We start from the raw sequence: 19,129 nt of genomic DNA on the forward strand, positions 1-19,129 counted from the left end.
CGTAATATAGTACGTAATCACGTTCGTGCGTCCGACTCTTTCCGGTTTAAACGGCAGCCATCTTGTTTTCCCTTGCCTGCTAAATAAAATAAATAATAGGCTGAGCCGGACTACACACACAACCTGATAAAGAACGTAAGTAAGAAATTAAAAATCATTTGTGTACAGAGTGTTTAGATGAAAGCCGTCGGCGCTGGGTGAAAGCAGGGGCTATTACTTCACTTATTTTCATTTGCTGTTTTTGACCAATAGACGATTGTTTTGGAAGATGAACATAGGCGCCATTTCCCTCCCCGCTCTCTGAGTCGCTTATTGGTGGCCCGCTGAAAGGATCACAGGCGGTCAGGAAACCGGTGTTTTATGTCCACCATTTTGGCTCAAGTTTTAGTGACTGCCAGACGGACTGGCTATTTCTGTAAGACCCGGAATGGCGTCAGTTGCAGAACGAACTTAGCCCTAAAAACCTTGATTGGTGGAATCTAGTCCGAGGTTTGATTGGTCTGAAGGACAGATCCAAACGTTGTCTTTATTGGTTAGACTGTTTCTTCCTAGCTTTGCAAAGCTTTGCAAACTTTCATATGATGACAGGACTCGTTGTTAACCGGTGATTAAAATCGGACACACTGCGTGTAGTCACCGGCGCTATATAGCAGTGTGCACCTCCGACCAGCTAACATTAACTTCACCAATGGTAGCACGAATTCACGGTCCCTACTGACCTAACGTTAGCTACCACGGCTAAATTTGTTTGTTTAATGTTGCTGTCCCATGAAATTGGCAGCGAATATGTCAGCCAAACATTACAGCACATTTTTTCATGTTCTACTTTCTATTAACTACACAAGTATATATGTTAAAGTGCTGGCATCTGTCTTCTAGCCCGAGATGTAGCATTGGTTTCAGTGTCTCTTGCTAGCGACTTTGTTTAACCCAACTAGCTTACAGTGTTAACGTAGCGACCCAATTAAAGAGCTACGCCATACAAAAGAGTCATCTGTTAAGAGAGTAAAGTTTCTCTACTTACCGTTTTGTGTATTGTCTGTATGTAAAACAAACGACCAGTAAAGCTAACATGTCGGCCTTGTAAACTACATTTCCATTCTATATTTAAGACATTTTAATTTGGAACAAAATGACACAAGGGGCCCCAATTAATTGGATCAGAAAACAAGACTGTTTTTACCAAACTTCTTTATGCTATAGTGCACAAAACAATACAAAGTCTCTGATATGTCTCCTTAAAATATCTAAGGTGCTTCAGCATTTCCATTCTTTGTTTGAAAGACACATGGATAGTTTATTCTTACCCGTTTTACAGTTTACGCCTATAGACAGGCTTTGTTATTTTATATTTTATAGTTGGTCAAATATCTTTAGTACATTTATGTGGGCATCTTGTGTGCATGTTGGTCACAGGTGGTGATGTGTTTTTGAATATTTTCGGCTGTATGCATGGTTTGACCTGGCAGCCCTGAGGGTGTTGTATGCTTATGAAACCCACCGTCTGATTGGTGTATGTTTATCTCTAAACAGCATCCGTTAGCACCAACATGTCCCTACTAGAGGCAGCATAGGTCACAGGAAGGTCTCATTTTTCTGGTGACCTTGCCAGGTGTTATTACAGAGCCATTTTGGGTAGCCATAACGCACCTACAACGAAGTGCTTGAGCATGGTAGAGAGATTAATCTTTGTGCAACTCCACGCTAGTCACTAACTGGATGTCTGTAGTACCTGTTCTAGTCCCTATGCTCCTCTCAAAAATAGAAAAGGGAACATTTAGCTTTGTTTCTCTTGAGTCTCTATCATGTTCTCTTGCTCTCCCTTCATTTGTACTACCCCTCCCGCCCTGTAACAACTCTCCTCTCTGTCCTTCTCCATCCTTCCGGTTCCCCTCCCCCCCAGGTTTTTCATTGATGGGGCAGGTTTGCTCTCTTTCCCTCTCTCTTAAGCTTGTATTCCTCACTACTGTGGGGATTTGCAAAATGCAGTATAAGCTTAAGGCCACATCACCAGTTAGTTGCCTCTCAACACTTTCCTAAGCTTTACATATTCTAATGACTGTAGATGTGGAATTACTTATGTGGTTGGTGGTGCATAAAATATCATGAGCTGTGCACATGAGCTTCAGTGACCTGCCTTGGTGGTCTAAAGTAAAGGTTTTTGTGTAGAAAGTATGCACATCTAACCAGCAGTGAATTAACAAGAAGGGCATTGTATGACATTGCTGACGTGGTTTTTTGATGACGTTTTAATTGTGGAAGTTGCTGTGAGCATAGTTTTTAGGGTCAAGACAACAATGTCTTTGTTTACACACTTTAACCCATATCTCTGAGTCTTGTTTATCCACAAATAGGACAGGAATCAGATACATCAGATGCTTTTTTCCCCCACCCTTTTCCGCAACTGATATCCAGTCAGCTGATTCTTTTTTATTTTGTACAAATGCTCTGCAATGATCTGTTGTGCAGTGAGTAGTTTTTGTGTAAATTTGATCAGCTCCCTAATCCAGTTTTATGAGATGAAAAGTGGTTGCAGTAAGTTGCATATCTAAATGTTCCCATGAGTCACAAATAAAAGTAATTTATATTCTAAACAAATAGTGAGTACCCATGCATGTAGACAAATTTGGTCCTTTTGCTAGTTTAATATTAACAGTACAATGAATTTCATTAAAACAAGTAGGCTGGTTGCAGGGTAGATTTTTGCAGTGTGCACCTGTGACTGTGAGCAAGGATAAATGAGAATGCAAGGACAAAATGTACATGTGTGTGGATGTGCGTGTAAGACTGTGCACACGTATGAGACAGGGAGTCTGCCTAGTATGCTTTTGTACTTTAAATCATGTGGATGCAACATGCGGCATCCATTCTGGCACTTGTTTCAGCCAGTGAGGGCCAGCATGGCTGACTGCATCACTGTGCCGTTAGCCTGTAGCAGCTTAGTGGAGGCGGGGCAAAGGGAGACATTTAGTTTGACATTGTAAATAAGCAGAGACCAGTTGTCAGAGAGCAGCCCGTGGAACCTTTCTCATCCGTCCAGCAGCAAGAGAGGAAGGGACCGTCTGAGGACAAACAATGCCTAGGCAAGCCACCTCTCTCCTCCATACTCCACCTTCACACACTCCTTGAGGAGCTTTCTACAACTTTATTTGCTGTTTTTTGCCTGTTCTCATCTCTACTCTCTTCCTCTTTTCTTTTCCCTGACCCCTATCCTGCAGCTCAAGGTAACTTAGAGCAGGAAGTTGGTTGTCGGTAAAGGGGGTTGGGCAGAAGAAAGAGGAGGAGCAGGGGATGTGTCAGAGCTGATTGGTGTGGGTAGCATCCAATGACATCAGAGGACTCTGCTTTGTCATTGGATGTAAGTGCCAGAGGGTGGTGGGAGCTGAGTGTGAGGCGGGGTTTGAGTATCATGTAGCATGCTAGATTGATTACTCTTGAATGTTAAAGGGGAAGGAGGCTAGAGATTTTTGTCTGAGTCGGGAGTGCCGCTGTACTGTTTGCCTGCTGTTGCCTGCTGTTGCGCTTGCCTTCTGTTCCTTCTTACCCTCTTCCTTGCACCAGACCAGGGGTCAGCTCAAAGACAAACACATGGGTCACTACCTGAGAAGGGGGAGAAGTGTTAGAGAATAAAAAGGCAAGAGAAAGAGAGAAGGACAGTTTTCAAGAGTTGAGGGGACTTAAAAGAAGGAAAATATGAGAGACATGGCTGTATGTCTAGGTAAGAGGAGGACGTTGGGGGGGGGGTTGGCGGAGACAGGGCAATGTGTAAAGGGAGAGTGGGAAAGAGAAGGGGGGAGGGGTGGGGGGGGGTGCTCTTCGCTGTGTGTCCGGGCTTAGAGTCTTTTTAAAGCCGTCCAGTGGAGCCAGAGTGCCTTTTGTCTGTTGATACGATCAAGGGACTGGAGGAAGTGAAGGAGTATGAGAGTTTTTCTGTCCACCTCTGTGCTTGCTGCTGCTGCTCTCAAGGAGACTTGGACAGGGCTATCTGTTTCTCTCTGTTCTGCTGTGCTCCAACAGGGCAGACTGTTCACCATGAAGGGCACAGGGGTAAGTCTAACTGCTAAAAACACACAGCGAGAGAAAAGACCTGTAAAGTGTAGTTGCTTTGAGTTCCTGAATAAGCCGTTTGTCTCCACTTTTGGATGCCTTTCTCTCCATCACACAGCGATTACACCGTGTCCTTTACAGCTGTCCTCAATCCCCCTCCCTTTCCTGTCCTGTAGTATTCTCCTTGGGAGATTGGTGTTGTGTGTTTACAGTGTGTGTGTGTGTGTGTGTGTGTCTCCCTCATCTATGCCCTTCACTTCATTTTATTGCAGCACTGATGTTGGTCACACTTTTCCTCCTCAGTGTAAAGTGAAATCTTTGGATGTTACTAGTTTTGTCATTGAACCGCTATGCAAACAAACATGCACTTCAGCACTTACCAAGTGCCCTGTTACAGACTGCATGTTAGCTAGATACAGACTTTGTCCTCAAAGGCATGTTGCTGTCTTGCGGCGTAGATGTCCTGGTGTTCTGTGACCTCACAAAACCTTATGGTACTGGTTTAGGCCCAAGGTTTTTCCACTTGATGTCCTTGGTAATGTATTAGCGACAGTCACTGACACAGGCATCCATGTTGAAGATTTGTTGTATATGCAGAACTCTTAAGAGGATAACTCTTCGTTGTTGTGAGGGTCCCCAGGGGTGGAGGTGCAGCTGGTTGTAGTGACCTCAGGACCCCTCAGGCTCCCCACCCCAACAGTGCCAGACACCCAGATGGGGCAGACTGTCAGCCTGTCAGCTCAAGGGGCAGAGAAGGCTAATAGTTTGATCTGATCTCTTCTGATGGAATCTTTGGAGGGTGCCTCTTCTCTCACTTGCCTTTCTCTCTCCTCCCTTGCCTCCTAATTGAAAGTTTCCATTGGTGCCTGTGACAAAACAAAGTCCCATTGGGGAAAGAGAGCGAGAGCGAGAGAGATTGAGAGAGTGAGACTAAAAATAACTCTTAAGTTGAAGCCCTTGCTGCCAAATCCCAGTGTTGGCTGCTGTCTGCATGAGATTTGAATATCATTTGTGTCCTACGTTGTAGCATAGGTGCACCCGAGAAGGAAAAAGTAAACGAAACACACCAACCCTTTCCACATGACTAGGCCTTGCAGCTTATCACTAAGTTGACCACTACTGCCGTACATTCCCTCTTATGCCCTTGCCCCTGCTTTGTTTGTACATGTGTACACTGTCATTAAAACGAGTGTGTGGGCAGATGGGGGGGGGGGGGGGGGGGGGGGGCTGCTGTGTCCTAGCTTGTAATATGCAGGTACCTTTAGCCCTGCCTACTTTGACGCCAGAGACTGGGCCTAGCATTGGACGAAGGTCATAGGAATGTGAGATTGACTCCTGCAGTCTCTCCATCAGCAATGAGAAGGAAACATGTAGAGGGAGATGAAAGGACACAGAGGAGGTGAGATTTATATGGGGAGTGCACAAGCCAGCTAATATGTACAGTATGTGACGTTTTTATCAAACCTCTTAGAAAGTACACAGTCTGAACCACTGGGGTCACATAAGTGCTGCAGTGAAAGTTGAAAAACCTGTCCTTTCCTTTCTTCCCCCATCTCCCTCCCCTTCTCTCTTTCATCTCTCTCTCTCTCTCTCTCCCTCCCTCCCTCCCTCCCTCTCTGGTTTCTCTGTCTCCTCTGTTGAATGACCTTGGGAGATCAGTGACTAGCACTTCCTGAAGTTGGCTTGAAGCAGAACCAAGGGCAAAGTTTGCAAGGCTGTTTGGTCGGCTAGTACAGTCCAGCCGTTCTGAAGGGATGTGGCACTGCGGGTCACGGAGAGTGTGCGCATCATTAAAAACCTGCCTGTTCTTTTTTCTTTTTTATCCACAAAACAATTTGTACCAACATCTGTGAAAACACTGTGTGCGTATCTGAGTAGTTAATTTGTAATTCCTGGTGGGAACTTCTTGTTTTTTTTGTTTTGTTTGTTTTGCCTTAGTAGATCATTTACCCTATGTGCTGTGCCCATGCCTTTTTTGAGTGATTTTTGTGATTGGGTTCCTCAAGGTGAGTCCTTTAATAGTCTAGGATTTGCAAATACACCCCCTGCTATGAGTTAAAATTAATATTTGTCAGTTTAACATTTGTTACTTGGAACATGTTTGCTCTCAATCAGAATAAAACGGCCCTATTAAACACTAAACATTAACATTAGGCCATTTCTCAGTTGTCCAGTGACTGATTGATGAAAATTTTGTACAGACAGCTGTGTTTGTTTTTCTGCTTTGAGAGCAGTTCAACCTTTTGTGACCTTCCATCCAAACTGCACAATCTGCACAATTAAGAGTTTGACAGAGCAGCATTCTGAAAATTGACCTCTTGCTAAAGTTGTGGCAGCAGAGTGGTGATCATCTCAAAACTGCTAATATATTATACCTCATCATTTATAGTGAAAACCATTTATAGTGAAAATGAACTGTTAAAATGTGGTAGTTGTTTGTTTGATTAACTTCTAACAGTGTAATATCTAATGACTGTACTGCACTGGTCAACTGCTACACACTTCTATATCATTTTGCACATTTAAATCTATTTCACCTGTCTGTGTCTTTGACTGAGGTTTCAAAACTTTTGAAACTGAACACTTGTGCAAACTAATTTGGCACAGTATGCATTTCCATTTCTTTGTATTTTGAGTCCACTCTATGCACACTGCTTAAATAAGAAGTGTCATTTCTGCTTCGGGGAAGATCTTAGATGAGATGACTTGTTCACCATTGTGACAGTGATAGTGATACTTAAAACACCTCAGGGAAAAGTTCACTCGTCGGCCTCAAATACGCTTTCACATTTTACACTGCCTTCCTTCTTTGCCTTTCAACTACATTTAGAAAAATGAAGCTCAATTTACACTAATTGTCTGGTCATTAAGTGTGCAATTAACTACAGTGTTCCACCTTAGTTCTTTTGTGCACATTTCTATGCTGAAAACTTTTCTTTAACTTATCTTAGAGAGCAAATGAATAGACAGAGTATCTAAGTGATACTATCTTGTTTTTTTTCTGGTCTTCTGACTTTCTGCCTGCACTGATCCAAGGTCCTATCAGGTTTACTTGGACAGGAATTGAAGGCTCATGTAAAGTGGTGTGATGTCAGATTTGGAGCGAGTCGCCAGTTCTGCTGTGAGTGGCCACTTGATGTGACGTGCCAGAAAACAAGAGGGGGAGGGAGGTAAGGATGAGGTGGAGAGATGCAGGACTGGGCTGGCAGGACAACATTAGTGCTGATTCAGCTGCTGCAAGCAGAGCAGCATTGACTTTCTTAGAGAAGTTGGGAGAGAGGGGGGAGGATCAGGTGAAAGTAAGTAAGACGGAGGAAGAAAGAAACACACACCCACGAGTGACAAAGAGAGATGGGAAGTACTTGGAGAAAAGACAAGCAGAGGGAGAGCCACAGAAGGAGAAAGAGAAAGATGCTGTGATTGAAGAAGTCGGCAAAGCATATTTGTCCTCCACACACAGGCTTGCAGAGCCGAGTCCATAGGAAACCCAACACCGGCATTTCTCTGTCTCAATGACCTGATGAAGGACAACAGGGCTGCAGGGAAGAGGAGAGGATAGAAGCACAGCACAGAGCAACACACTGTACCCTAATATAGCATACAGTAGAAGCTTAAAACAACACAGCAGAGATCAGCTTGTCTGCTTCGTTGCACAGTACAACATCAAAGTAAATACGTTTGTGGATACTTAATCTAGAGCAGCCAACAGTGCTAAGGAGAGAACGTAGTTATTAGTACATATTTTCCTTTAACTAATACCTCAAAGCTTTAGTTGAGAGACCTGAAACACAGAGGCGGATGGTGCGTATCACTGTAGACAAAATAAGCAGAACACTCGTTTCATTAGTAACATACTGAGCCCATTTTTTAGGACTGACATTTGTCAGCTTATGGGAAGTTGAAAAATGTTCCCAGAGAATAACCCCCTTCAATGTGTTTGTTTAGCAAGACTTGACCCAGACCATACAGGGTGTTGCATAAAGTCAGCAGAAGACATCATGTTCCGGTTACATTGACAAGCTCCCACACAAACTTTCCATTGATGCAAACCACTTTGGGGAATATAGTAATATTGGTATCGTATGTGGAGCACAGTAGCTAGCTGGAGGAGCAGTGCTCAATGGCATGTTGATACTTAGCCCTCCACTTCTCTTTCACATATGTTGTTCTGTCACTTGTTTATGCTCTCTTATGCTTCCTTAAGCCTGCTTCCCATCACGCTTTCTCATTTCTTCTCACATATCTTGACTTCTCTTCCTCCTCCTCACCTCCTGCCATGTGGTTAGTGTGTGGCTATGTATTTACATTGAAGGTCACAGGGTCAGAGGAAGGGGGGAGGGTGTTGGGTTGTATGATTAAATGTCTATTCTATTTTTTTTTTTTGCTTTTGAAAACGAAAGCACCAGTTTAGGGGAAGCGAGGTGTGTGTGAGAGAGAGTGACTGAGAGAGAGAGAGAGAGAAATTGGTCTACTATCCTATTCTTCTGGCCCAAAACATTGTTAGCATGGTTATTAGCCAGATGTTAAGTGTATTACCTAATTACTGTTTCTTATCAGGCTACTTGTCACACTAGCTGGTAGACGGTACACTCACAGACACATAAAGTTGTCTTGTTTACAATTATCACAAGATTGAATGCTGATGGTAACCTTATTGCTCCTGTTTGCACTCAGAAGCTGCAAAAAACATGTCCAGAGGTCAGTTCACTCATTGTGCAGATGTTGGTAAACTACAATTCCCATCAGTCATTCCTGCCTCATGGAATACTGGGATTGTTCTGGAGACTGCAGGTTTTCAATCAACCTTGAAATGCAACTGGACACTGGAGCGACAGACAGGGAAGGGGAGAGACACTGTCAAGGTCAATCACTAGCCTGGCATGCCATAGCTACAAGCGGCTCGATTGATTTATATAAAGCCCCCCCCCCCTCTCGCCTGGCATTCTGTCTTATTGATTTAGGCTGCTGTCTGTTGAAAACTGAACGACAGAACAGGATGCTGCAACGCTTCTTTTATATTATTCAGTAACTTCTACAAGAGCCAGAGATGCGATCTTCCCCTTTAAAAATCAATCGGGTTAAGGGCACGCATTCTGAATCAGTGATTTATCAGTTTAAGATATTTACAGCTGCACTTAAGCAGCTGACATTGGTTGGAATGTCTTTTTATATTGTGCTGGTCTGTCATCTGGATCTGGGATAGAGCCATTCATACTTGTTAAAACAGAGTGAGAAAAAGAGGAGACAAAGGGGGGAGACCTCACACCCCCTAACAGTCTTTCTCTGTAGTGTCATGTCTCTCTCTCTCTGTCTGTCTTTCCCTTTCTGTCTTGTTTGACCCACATAGCTGGTTTGTACAGCAGTCTGGCTGTGGCCCTGTCTGTCTCTTACCTCCCCCTGTTAAAGCCTTTGGCACTTTGTCTTAACGCTGGATTAATGCTGAACTGGACAAGGCACTAGACCTCCCTCAGCAACGCACACAAACACATCTCGTCTCTCTTGAGTAGCTCTACACACTCATCTCTTGTTCTGTCCCCCCTCTATGTTTCTCCTCTCTCCTGTCCAATCTTTTCACCAAGGTAGGGAGAGAGTGAAAGAGTGCGATCAAGGCACTAGAAGCTGTACATGCTCAGACAGGCAGGCCAATATTCCCCCAGCAGATTCCTGGCATGCCATAGTAACCTGCTAGATCCTTTTTCAAACCGTTGGACCCCTCATAGAAAGGCAGGCTTTATATCTGCTTGCAGTAGTTACTTTTGCAGCTTTTTTGGTGGGTTGTGCACATGTGTCCGTTTGTGTTCACAATCTGTCTATACCACAAACACACCTGTGTCTCCTAGATCTGTGCTTTTAGCTCTGTCCTTATTGCACTGGTTCAACAGCAGAAGCTGTAGAGCAGCTGGCAGCTTAAGGTGAGCGAACCATTCATGACCAGGGAGCGTGCAGCCAGTTTGGTGGTGGGTTTTCGGGCATGTCAACATCCCACAAGGACAAGAATAGAAGCCCATCGGGACTCTATTTTAGATTTCAGTGTATTATAATTATAGGCTTTGATGGGATGTGTGGTTCTGACACACGGGAAGAGCTCTGGGCAGCTTAGGCCTGTCTTGGACTGATGCTCTATTCTGTGTCCTTGACCCCTCTTGAGTTTTTCTGAATCTCCACACCGCATTGGCTAATAATTAATCATTACATCATTACTTATCTTTGGTCATCTTTCTATCCAGCAGGGTAGAAGATGTCTGCAGATGCATTTGGAGCGGGGGGCAGCGATGCTCAGCAAACATTGCAGTCCTTCTGGCCTCGTGTCATGGAAGAGATCAGGAACCTAACTATGGTATGTTATACACACTGACAGACAAGGTGCACATACACATGTATGTACATACAAGTACCATAACACACTGTTTTTAAATTGAAAATGAGTGCCCCTGTGTTACTTTCAGAAGGATTTTCGTGTTCAGGAGTTACCTCTGGCTCGAATCAAGAAAATCATGAAGCTGGATGAGGATGTCAAGGTAAGAGGAGAATTAAAATAATAGACAATTTTGTATGTTTTGAAAAGACCTGCATATCTTTAGTGCTATTTCTTAAATTGACTCAAGCAAAACTGACACTTAATTCCAGTAATTCCGTAATTGTCTGGTCCTTTCTGAATATCTATACGATAAGTGACAGATATCAATGACAGGTGTGCATAAAGTGAAATTTATCATGATCATTGTGTAGATAATAATTTTTGTGAAATCCTGGCACCTAGCCACCAAAGTGCATCTAGTTTTTAAGACAAATTTGAATTTTATTGGGCTTTACAGCATTGTTGGTAGTTGAACTAATTGCTATGAAACCCTCACATCTGCTTAGGTTATTCTTTGCCCTTGTGGATCTGTCAGCTAGCTCTATTCTTGGCAACCTATCTGTCTCATAACATTTTATTTACTTTTTAAATTACTTTTTAGACAGAGGAGTGCTTATTTTCTTTTACGATTTCACCAGATTATCAGCATAGGAGCAGTCTCTAAAAAGAAAACCTTGATCATGGAACTGTGTGTGTGGGGCTTGAATGTCTTGTGTCAAGAGTGCTATCCCCTTAGTTAAGCAGCAGCTTAGAGCGGTAAAGGGATCAGGAGATCACTTAACATATCTAAAGGAAAAGACCCTTCTGTCAGCCTTGACACAGCAGATTTTCTTGCATATTTACCTACCCATGTGTGTGGTAATGCATCCCATTTAAGCTTTACTTTTGTGCCCAGATAACCTTCTAATTCATTAGCATGAGTTCAGTGCTACATGGTGGGACTAATTTGACTCAATCATGTTCACTTGTGCTTATTTGCAGCAACTGAGGAAGTTGGGTAGCAACTACCTGTGAATCAGGCCTGCAGTAATTCATGTTATTGCTGAGAGATGTTATGAGGGTATATCCAATAGGTGTAACACTGTCTCGTCTTTACAGATGATCAGTGCAGAGGCTCCGGTCCTGTTTGCTAAAGCGGCTCAGATCTTCATCACAGAGCTGACCCTCAGAGCATGGATCCACACTGAGGACAACAAGAGGCGCACACTACAGGTGAGAGCTACACTAGCACTGCATAAGCTTCGCTGATGTTGTATCCTCCTTTTTGGTTTTATCAACTGGCCTCACGATCACTGTCTTTTTTTTCTTTTTTTCGAATCATTTCCTTTTGTACATTTTTACCCCATTTTTCTCGCACTGCTCTCCCACACCCCTGCATCTTCTCGGTGTGTACTTTCCGTTCAGTAAGTGCCCCCTTCTGTGTGCGAGGCCCCATACCAGCATCCCCTTGAGGACTATCTCTCTGTTAAGTTTTTTCTCCCTCCATTGACTTTAAAAGCAAAGCAAGGCGGGCACTGGTGACCCACTTTTTTCCCCTGGTGCCATTTTGCCTGCTCTGCTCTCCCTAACGTTGTAAGATGGACTCTGGAAAGATATAGGTTTAAATGAAGTGAAATCAGTTTTGAGCTTGTCTCACCTGGATGTCAAGAGGCAGAACATGAGAGCCCTTAAGTCCACTTTATCCATTCACATACCTCTATGAGATTAGCAGTATGTCTGTGTGTGTATTTGTGTGTAGAAAAAGAGACAGTGTAACCTGTCTGTCGGTTGACTTACATTGAAGGCCCTCAGTAAAAGCATGTTAACTTTCACTTAATGTTTAATCCCACTTCTTTCTATATGACTCTCTACACTGCATGCTTTAAATAGAAACTCCGTCTCCTGTGAATATGCACATGTTAATTACATTTTACACCACGAATGACGCATTAGGCACGTTTGACGCCTTCCCTCATGAATGTGTGATCTTGCTTTTGCTTAAGTGAATGGAAAGCAGGGCCCTCTATTTCCACACACACAGAGCCCTGAGTCCTATTGTGAAGAGGGCACGCCAACTAGGGTCACCATAGCAACGCTCATCAATAGAACAAGTGTAGATGTGACCTGATGTTACCAGATATTAATCAAGCTACTATAAATAGCCTCTTGTGCAGGGAGGGCCACAATGGGGGGTCCTGACAGCCAATATCCTGTGGAAAATTCCACAGAGACAGCACACTGCTGTGGATATAGGAAAGGGTATAGATGCAAACCATGCACTCATGAGAGCAGGAAAATGTCATTCCTATTCCTTTCAACTCATCCCACACAGGTTTATAACTGTAGTGCTGTGTAGTAAAGTGCTTTAGAGCCTCTGACTTTTTATTTTGTAACAATTGCAACTGTTTTGCTTTCATGAAAAACAAAAAAAACACATCAGGGTCTATCCCAGGTTTCCAGAGACAAAAATTAAAATTGCTTGTTGTTATCACCCATTTTGAATGTACTGCTACAGAGAAAACACTCAAGAACAACAACAATCAAATTTAACTCGAGTCCTTACCTATTCAGCATTTATAATAGTCATAGATTGATGGCCTATCACCTAATCAATTGAATGCTAAACTTATCCTCTCTTCCTTCAAGCTCCATGATTAAATCAAACACCTGTTTCATTACTACTGGGAACTGTATTTCCAGTGCACAGTGGCTATTTTTGGAGCAATGACCTCAGACCTTGGGGGATGTTTTATATATCTATAGATATAGAAGCTGCATATGTAGGATTAGCATAATTAAACTCTGACCTCTTCAGTTGACTTTCTGTGTGTTTACAGAGGAACGACATCGCCATGGCAATAACAAAGTTTGACCAGTTTGACTTCCTGATTGACATCGTGCCCCGGGATGATTTAAAGCCACCTAAACGACAGGTAGGAAATCAGTGACAGTGAAAACAGGTGGTCTCTTGCACATTAAGGTTAACACAGGATAAAAGAGCTGATCATTTGGGGATTCATCACAGGTACTTTTCCATTGTTGGCAACCTGGAGGTGCTGTAAACATCCTTGACTGGAAGCTGGGGTTTTGACAGCAAGGGCTTTCAGTCGGATGTTTGCAGCATCTTATTGCCTCAGTCAGCCAATCATAACCCCATTAAATGTACTAGTTAGTATGTAATTTTCAAAATCCTGTTGCTCATCAGAAAATCATTCAGTAGTGAAGACAGTGAAAGAAAGCAGTTTTGTTGTCAAACAGGATGATTGATGGATACAATTTTAAGTAGACCAGATGGAGGAGGGAGATATTTAAATTTGTTGTCAAGTAGACTGTCTCCAGGCATGTAAACATCCTACACTCTCAGCTGTGTTGTCATGGAGCTGGGAGAGGGGTGTTTACGCTTCTGGTGATGGAGAGACCTCATCAAGATGAAACCCCTGTTCTTTAGTGGCTTTTAAAACAGAATGACACAGGTCACCATTTTATGACAATTTAATGTGTGACAATTGCAAGACCTGAATTCATGCCCACCAATGCCATGAAGCATCTCACCTGCTGAATAAACTGCACTAAAAATGAAACTCTCACGCTACGTTTCTGTGGCTGGAGAGCATTTTTAGTTTAACAGTAGTAAGTATGTTCAGCATGCCTCCAGACCTGCAGTGTATGACCAGTATGATGCTTGTAATGGATCTTGCATCCAGATTACGTTACTCTTGCCCAGCCGCAGCCCATCAGTTATTTATCAGACCTGCTCTCCTCTACCGTTACACCTGCAAAAATAATTTATGGAGATGTAATGGACTGATAGGCTGTGTGTGTGTGTGTTTGCATGTGTCACCTCTTCAGGAGGAGATGCGTCAGTCAGTAGCTCCAGCAGAGCCGGTGCAGTATTACTTCACCCTGGCCCAGCAGCCTGGAGCTGTCCAAGTGCAAGGGACACAGCAGGGGCAGCAGCCTGCTGCACAGACAGCCACTACCATCCAGCCCGGACAGATCATCATTGCACAGCCACAGCAAGGACAGGTACTGCTAACAGCCTCATCTAAGAGCTTTTCACAGGATTTGTCACAAAGCACGATTACCCACACTGAGATATGATAATTCTGCATCCATAGAAACACACAAGGGACCAATTAATGAGTCATACTGAACTGTACCTTGGGAAAAAGAACCCTATTTGAGTACAAGATTATATCACCTGAAAAGTTTAGGTAGCTCATTCTAACCCCACCCAGTCCTGGGAATCCCCCTGCAAACTGTGTCTTACTTTGGTCATTCTGCCTGGCTTTATTGATATTAGTCTCAGCTCACACTTAGGAGCTCACTCTTTTCCTCACCAGCAGAAATAACAAGACCATGTAACACACCCTGCACATACAAATACATGTGCACACCCTCTCATTGAAGTCCTGCAGAGGGAGCAGAGGATCTGAACTCTTTGTTAAACAGAATATTCTCTGATCTTTTATTTACAGGCTGTACAGCTGTACTCATGGTTTAGTGGCTGAACTCTTAAAATGTGTTGAATTATAAGTGAAGAATGCAGCAAAAATAGGAAAACCATGTCCTGAACTAAAATATTTCCAGTTTGACACAGAAGCGCTGTGTTTAACCTTCACAAAACAAGCTGAGAGACATGTTTTTCATAGTTCCTGTAATTGTTGGAGGAAGTATCTGCTTTTTTGAGTCTCACTGTAGGAAGTGAGAACGACCTTAGTTCTTAGAACTTCAGTCTTGGTTATATTCCCTTCACAAGATGAACCTTTAATGGCTGAAGTGTACAGTTATTAGTCTGACTAATTGGTAGAACTCATGAATACAATACTAAGAAGTACTATTTCCTATTACTTGTAGATATGTTAAACTAACCTCAGCAAAGAAAGAAAGGTACCATGACAACCTTTGTCAACAAGGTATCAAACTATTAAATTAGTTTCCAGTTGATACTATTGAAGTTGTCAAAACCTCACTTAAAGTTTTGGCACACACAGACGGTTCAACTTTTGGCTGCAGCTGCTTATGTTAGCTGTGGCTCATACAGAGGACCTCAGGATTTCTGGTGATTAAATGTGGTCGCCTCTTTACATGTTTTTCTGGTCACCTTTGCAATTTGCTGCAAGCGTCTGCATCAACATTTGAAAATGTATGTAAAACATACTGATTATTTCACCTACTAAGATTATGAACACCCTCTTTTAGGGTCTTTGTCTTTTCCTAATGATTCTATTTCTGTGAATTTTTCCACCAAGCACCCTCCCTCTGCTCTGGTCTCTGCGTGTCATGCAGCTGTGCTTGCTAGGCTGCTGTGGTGCTTCATGCTGCTTCAGCAGACTGCCTTTAGCTGAGCTGTCATACTTGTTCAGACCCAGTGTGATTCACCGTCCTGCTACTGCTGCAGTCCCACTTTGACACTCACCTTATGTGGACTCTATTGTAGGCTATTTTAAAAAGTGGGTTTTGGCATGTTAAAGGAAGGTCTGTTGTCTGGTGTCTAACCCTAAGCTAGTTGGCCACATTTTGTGTTTTCTTCAGATACCTAAGATCTGTGCAGTGTGTCAGAAAGACATCCTAAAAAAGCATTAAAAACAAAGAGTGGACAACATGAGATCTAATTTCATAACTTTGTGTGCCCGTGTGCAGAGCTTTCAGTGTCACTATTTGTCACTGTTGTACCAATTCTGTCATTTTTTTCCCAGGTCAACAACTTTCCCATCAGTGCTTGCATACAAAGCTGCAGTGGGCCAGTCTAAAACTAACAGTGATGTAATTAATGCATATTTTAAACCAGAACTTCACACACATTTATTTATTTCCATTCAGCTTTTAAATCATTTCTCCGATTTCACTTGCATTTTTCATAAACATGCTTCTAATTGCCATTTGCTGCTTATATTTGTGTGTTCAGTTGTTGCAAATCGCTGCTTTCTCACTGTGTGTCTTTCTCTCATTTTCCCATTCTGTTCTGTCGGCCATCAGATGTTGCAAGGTGCCACCATGCAGCAGTTACAGCAAGTGCAGGTGCAGTCACAGGGCACACCCATCACGGTAAACACACGTACTTTTATATGTTCACTAACCTCACCACACACACAGAGGCCAAAGTGGTGTCGCAGCCATACAGGTGCAGACTGCTGCCTACAAACTCTGTTGTGCTCAGGTGACTGAGGTCTGTAGGGGTGATCGCAGCATGAGATCAGGTGGCCTTTCCTGGATAATGTGACAGACAGAAGAGAAAGCGAGGGCTTAAAACCTACATTGTCACTTTTTATTCTTCTAACATTTAATACCGATTTCTTTGCTCTTTGCTTTGTGCCAGCTATGAACTTGATGCCTGTAGACACAGATGTTGAACATCTAATGAGTTATTCCTTTTTATTTGCTCTTCTCTCCATTAGAGTGCACCCGTCGCTATGCAGGTCGGTGAAGGCCAGCAGGTGCAAATTGTCCAGGCTGCTGCAGCCCAGAGTCAGGCTCAAACAGCTCAAGCCCAAGGCCAGACCATGCAGGTCATGCAGCAGATCATCACCAACACAGGAGAGATCCAGCAAATCCCGGTAAGCAATGAATTCAGGCTGGGGAGGACAAGGCATTGGAGGAGAATAAAGGTTCAAGGTTCAAGTTCACTGTTGATAAGAAAAAAGTGAAGCATTCTGTTTGTTGCTGTCCACAGCAGGAAAATGGCTGTGACCTCTGTGTTATAATGACCTTTGATCCAAACCAAACATTGTCTCCCTCTTGTGTTGTCTGACTGTAGGTGCAGCTAAATACAGGCCAGCTACAATACATCCGTTTAGCTCAGCCTGTGTCTGGAGCTCAAGTGGTTCAGGGACAGATTCAGACTCTTGCAAACGCCCAGCAGGTAATCACTGCAACAGCAAAAACAGTACCCATATGCAATACTTATACCTGATAGCTGAGTGTCAAAATGACAGCAGTGCTACATGTGGATTAATTTGTTTTGGTTTTCAGATCACACAGACAGAGGTTCAGCAAGGACAACAGCAATTCAACCAGTTTACTGATGGACAGGTAACAAGTGCCACAAAGAAATCCAGTTTGAAATTTTGTGTCTTTTATTTGTTTTCAGGTGACAACTGGAATGCTATCTCCTATTTTTCTGGGTTGTTAGCTTTGTTAGCATTGCTCATTTTAACTTTTGCACAATAATAAACAATAACGTAAAAAATTTTTTTGTGTTTTTATGTATGCTACAGTGACAAAGATGCTGAATAGCATTTTCTAAGAACCCAAGCAATATTTCATCAAAACCTGACAATACATACCCCCGTCTGCCTTTGTGTTCCACAGCAGTTGTATCAGATACAGCAGGTGACAATGCCAGCAGGGCAGGAGCTGACCCAACCTATGTTCATCCAATCCACCAACCAGACAGCTGACGCACAGGTCACGCAGGTCAGCACTGACTGAACCCAACCAGGAACCCTGCTCTGTACACAAACACAACATGCACACCAGCCCATGTGATGCTGACAGATGCCACTGACTTTGACAAAGGGCGACGATATCCTTGATTTTAAGCTCATTCAAACAAGGGACCTGAAAAAAATCTTGTAATATCCATTTTTTTGTAATAAATGTAGTACACTGGATCAAAAACCAAAGGGACACTGATTGACTCCGTCACAATCATTTGTTGTCTTTCATCCACGCTCAGACAGTTACTTGCCACCTCTGTCTCCACATCACATGGATAAAATATGCATCCACTTAATCTTACTTTCTACTCTTCATTTGGAATCTAGACGACTTGCTCCTGATATATTTGTGGGATTCTTCGCACCCTGATTTTCTTGGAATAAATGTATTGTACCCCCTTCACTGTTTGTAAAGTAGTCAATGGATCAAATGAAGCCATATACCTCAGATGTCACTTTTTACAAGTCGATCTAAGGAATCTGGAGATCATTTCTTATAGTTTCTCTGTTGTGTTGTTTTTCACATTGATGAGGAAGCATGACTTTATCTTTACTCTTCATTTCGTTCCTCATCGCTTTGTCTTTAGAGCAGGGATCCTGTCCTCTGCCTCTATGCAGTTTCATGCTGTCCTGTCTACCCATGTGGTTTTAGAGTCTTGTGCCCTTGTTTAAGTCTCATGTACAAACACATGACCCCATCAGGAGCAAAAGAAAAAACGAAACACCCTTTTTATAGAAGTCTCTTTTTTAAAGGTGTTATTTGGTTTTGCTCATACCTTTCCCATCACTTTCTGTACAGTAATGATTATCATTGTTCTTATTATTGTTATTTTTGCATGTAGTTTAAACTACCAGCATGACATGCAATAGATAGGTACATTTTTATTTTTGATGTTCCTTTTTGTAAACAAATTTTGTTGGTGGTAAAAAAAAAAGAATTAAAATCATAACTTGTCTAAGAGTTGTGTTTTAAGGTTATTTTGTGTCTGAGTCACATCAAGTACTAATTTTTCGCCATCACTGTTTCTTTTTAGGTGAGTTAAGCACCATGCTAATGTTGAGGACTAGATACAGAGGCAGGAGAGAATGCAATGAAAGATAAGACTTCAACACAGGCCTCCCTTCACATGTTATTTCCAGGTAGACACATGCCATCATCAGCACAGGCACAGGAAAGGTAGCCTTGTTTTAATAGCAAGGAAATTAAAAATGTGTGATCAGACAAATTTGTTTTGCTCAGGTACAAGGTCTACTTTTGGTCAGTTGTGTTGTTTTCCAAAATGGCCATCAGAGGGCAGCACTGATC

The 19,129-nt window shown here is 42.7% G+C and overlaps 1 protein-coding gene across 12 annotated transcripts; it reads left to right on the forward strand.

The window, feature by feature from the left end:
• Positions 1–8: 8 nt before the first annotated feature.
• Positions 9–18,784, forward strand: nfyc (nuclear transcription factor Y, gamma). Of its 12 annotated transcripts, none has more exons than XM_028430921.1 (11): positions 9–135; positions 10,278–10,384; positions 10,494–10,565; positions 11,504–11,617; positions 13,222–13,317; positions 14,234–14,410; positions 16,364–16,432; positions 16,783–16,941; positions 17,142–17,246; positions 17,357–17,416; positions 17,696–18,784. In XM_028430921.1, the coding sequence occupies exons 2-11, from the start codon at positions 10,286–10,288 to the stop codon at positions 17,813–17,815; spliced, it is 1,071 nt and encodes a 356-aa protein (XP_028286722.1). In that variant the 5' UTR covers positions 9–135; positions 10,278–10,285; the 3' UTR covers positions 17,816–18,784. The 12 variants fall into 12 exon arrangements, with proteins under 12 accessions (XP_028286722.1, XP_028286777.1, XP_028286713.1 ...); XM_028430976.1 differs by having other exon boundaries at positions 10,497–10,565; XM_028430912.1 differs by having other exon boundaries at positions 43–135; positions 10,275–10,384.
• The last annotated feature ends 345 nt before the right edge of the window (positions 18,785–19,129 follow it).

The sequence above is a fragment of the Parambassis ranga genome, chromosome 2 (genome assembly GCF_900634625.1).
Source record: "Parambassis ranga chromosome 2, fParRan2.1, whole genome shotgun sequence".
Taxonomy (NCBI): Eukaryota; Metazoa; Chordata; class Actinopteri; family Ambassidae; genus Parambassis; species Parambassis ranga.

Bases quoted from the DNA above. Each gene is read 5' to 3' on its own strand.
- nfyc (XM_028430921.1), top strand. From the start codon at position 10,286: ATGTCTGCAGATGCATTTGGAGCGGGGGGCAGCGATGCTCAGCAAACA. The intron at 16,433-16,782 runs GTAAACACACGT...TCTCTCCATTAG, and splicing joins CACAGGGCACACCCATCACG to AGTGCACCCGTCGCTATGCA. The intron at 17,417-17,695 runs GTAACAAGTGCC...TGTGTTCCACAG, and splicing joins ACCAGTTTACTGATGGACAG to CAGTTGTATCAGATACAGCA.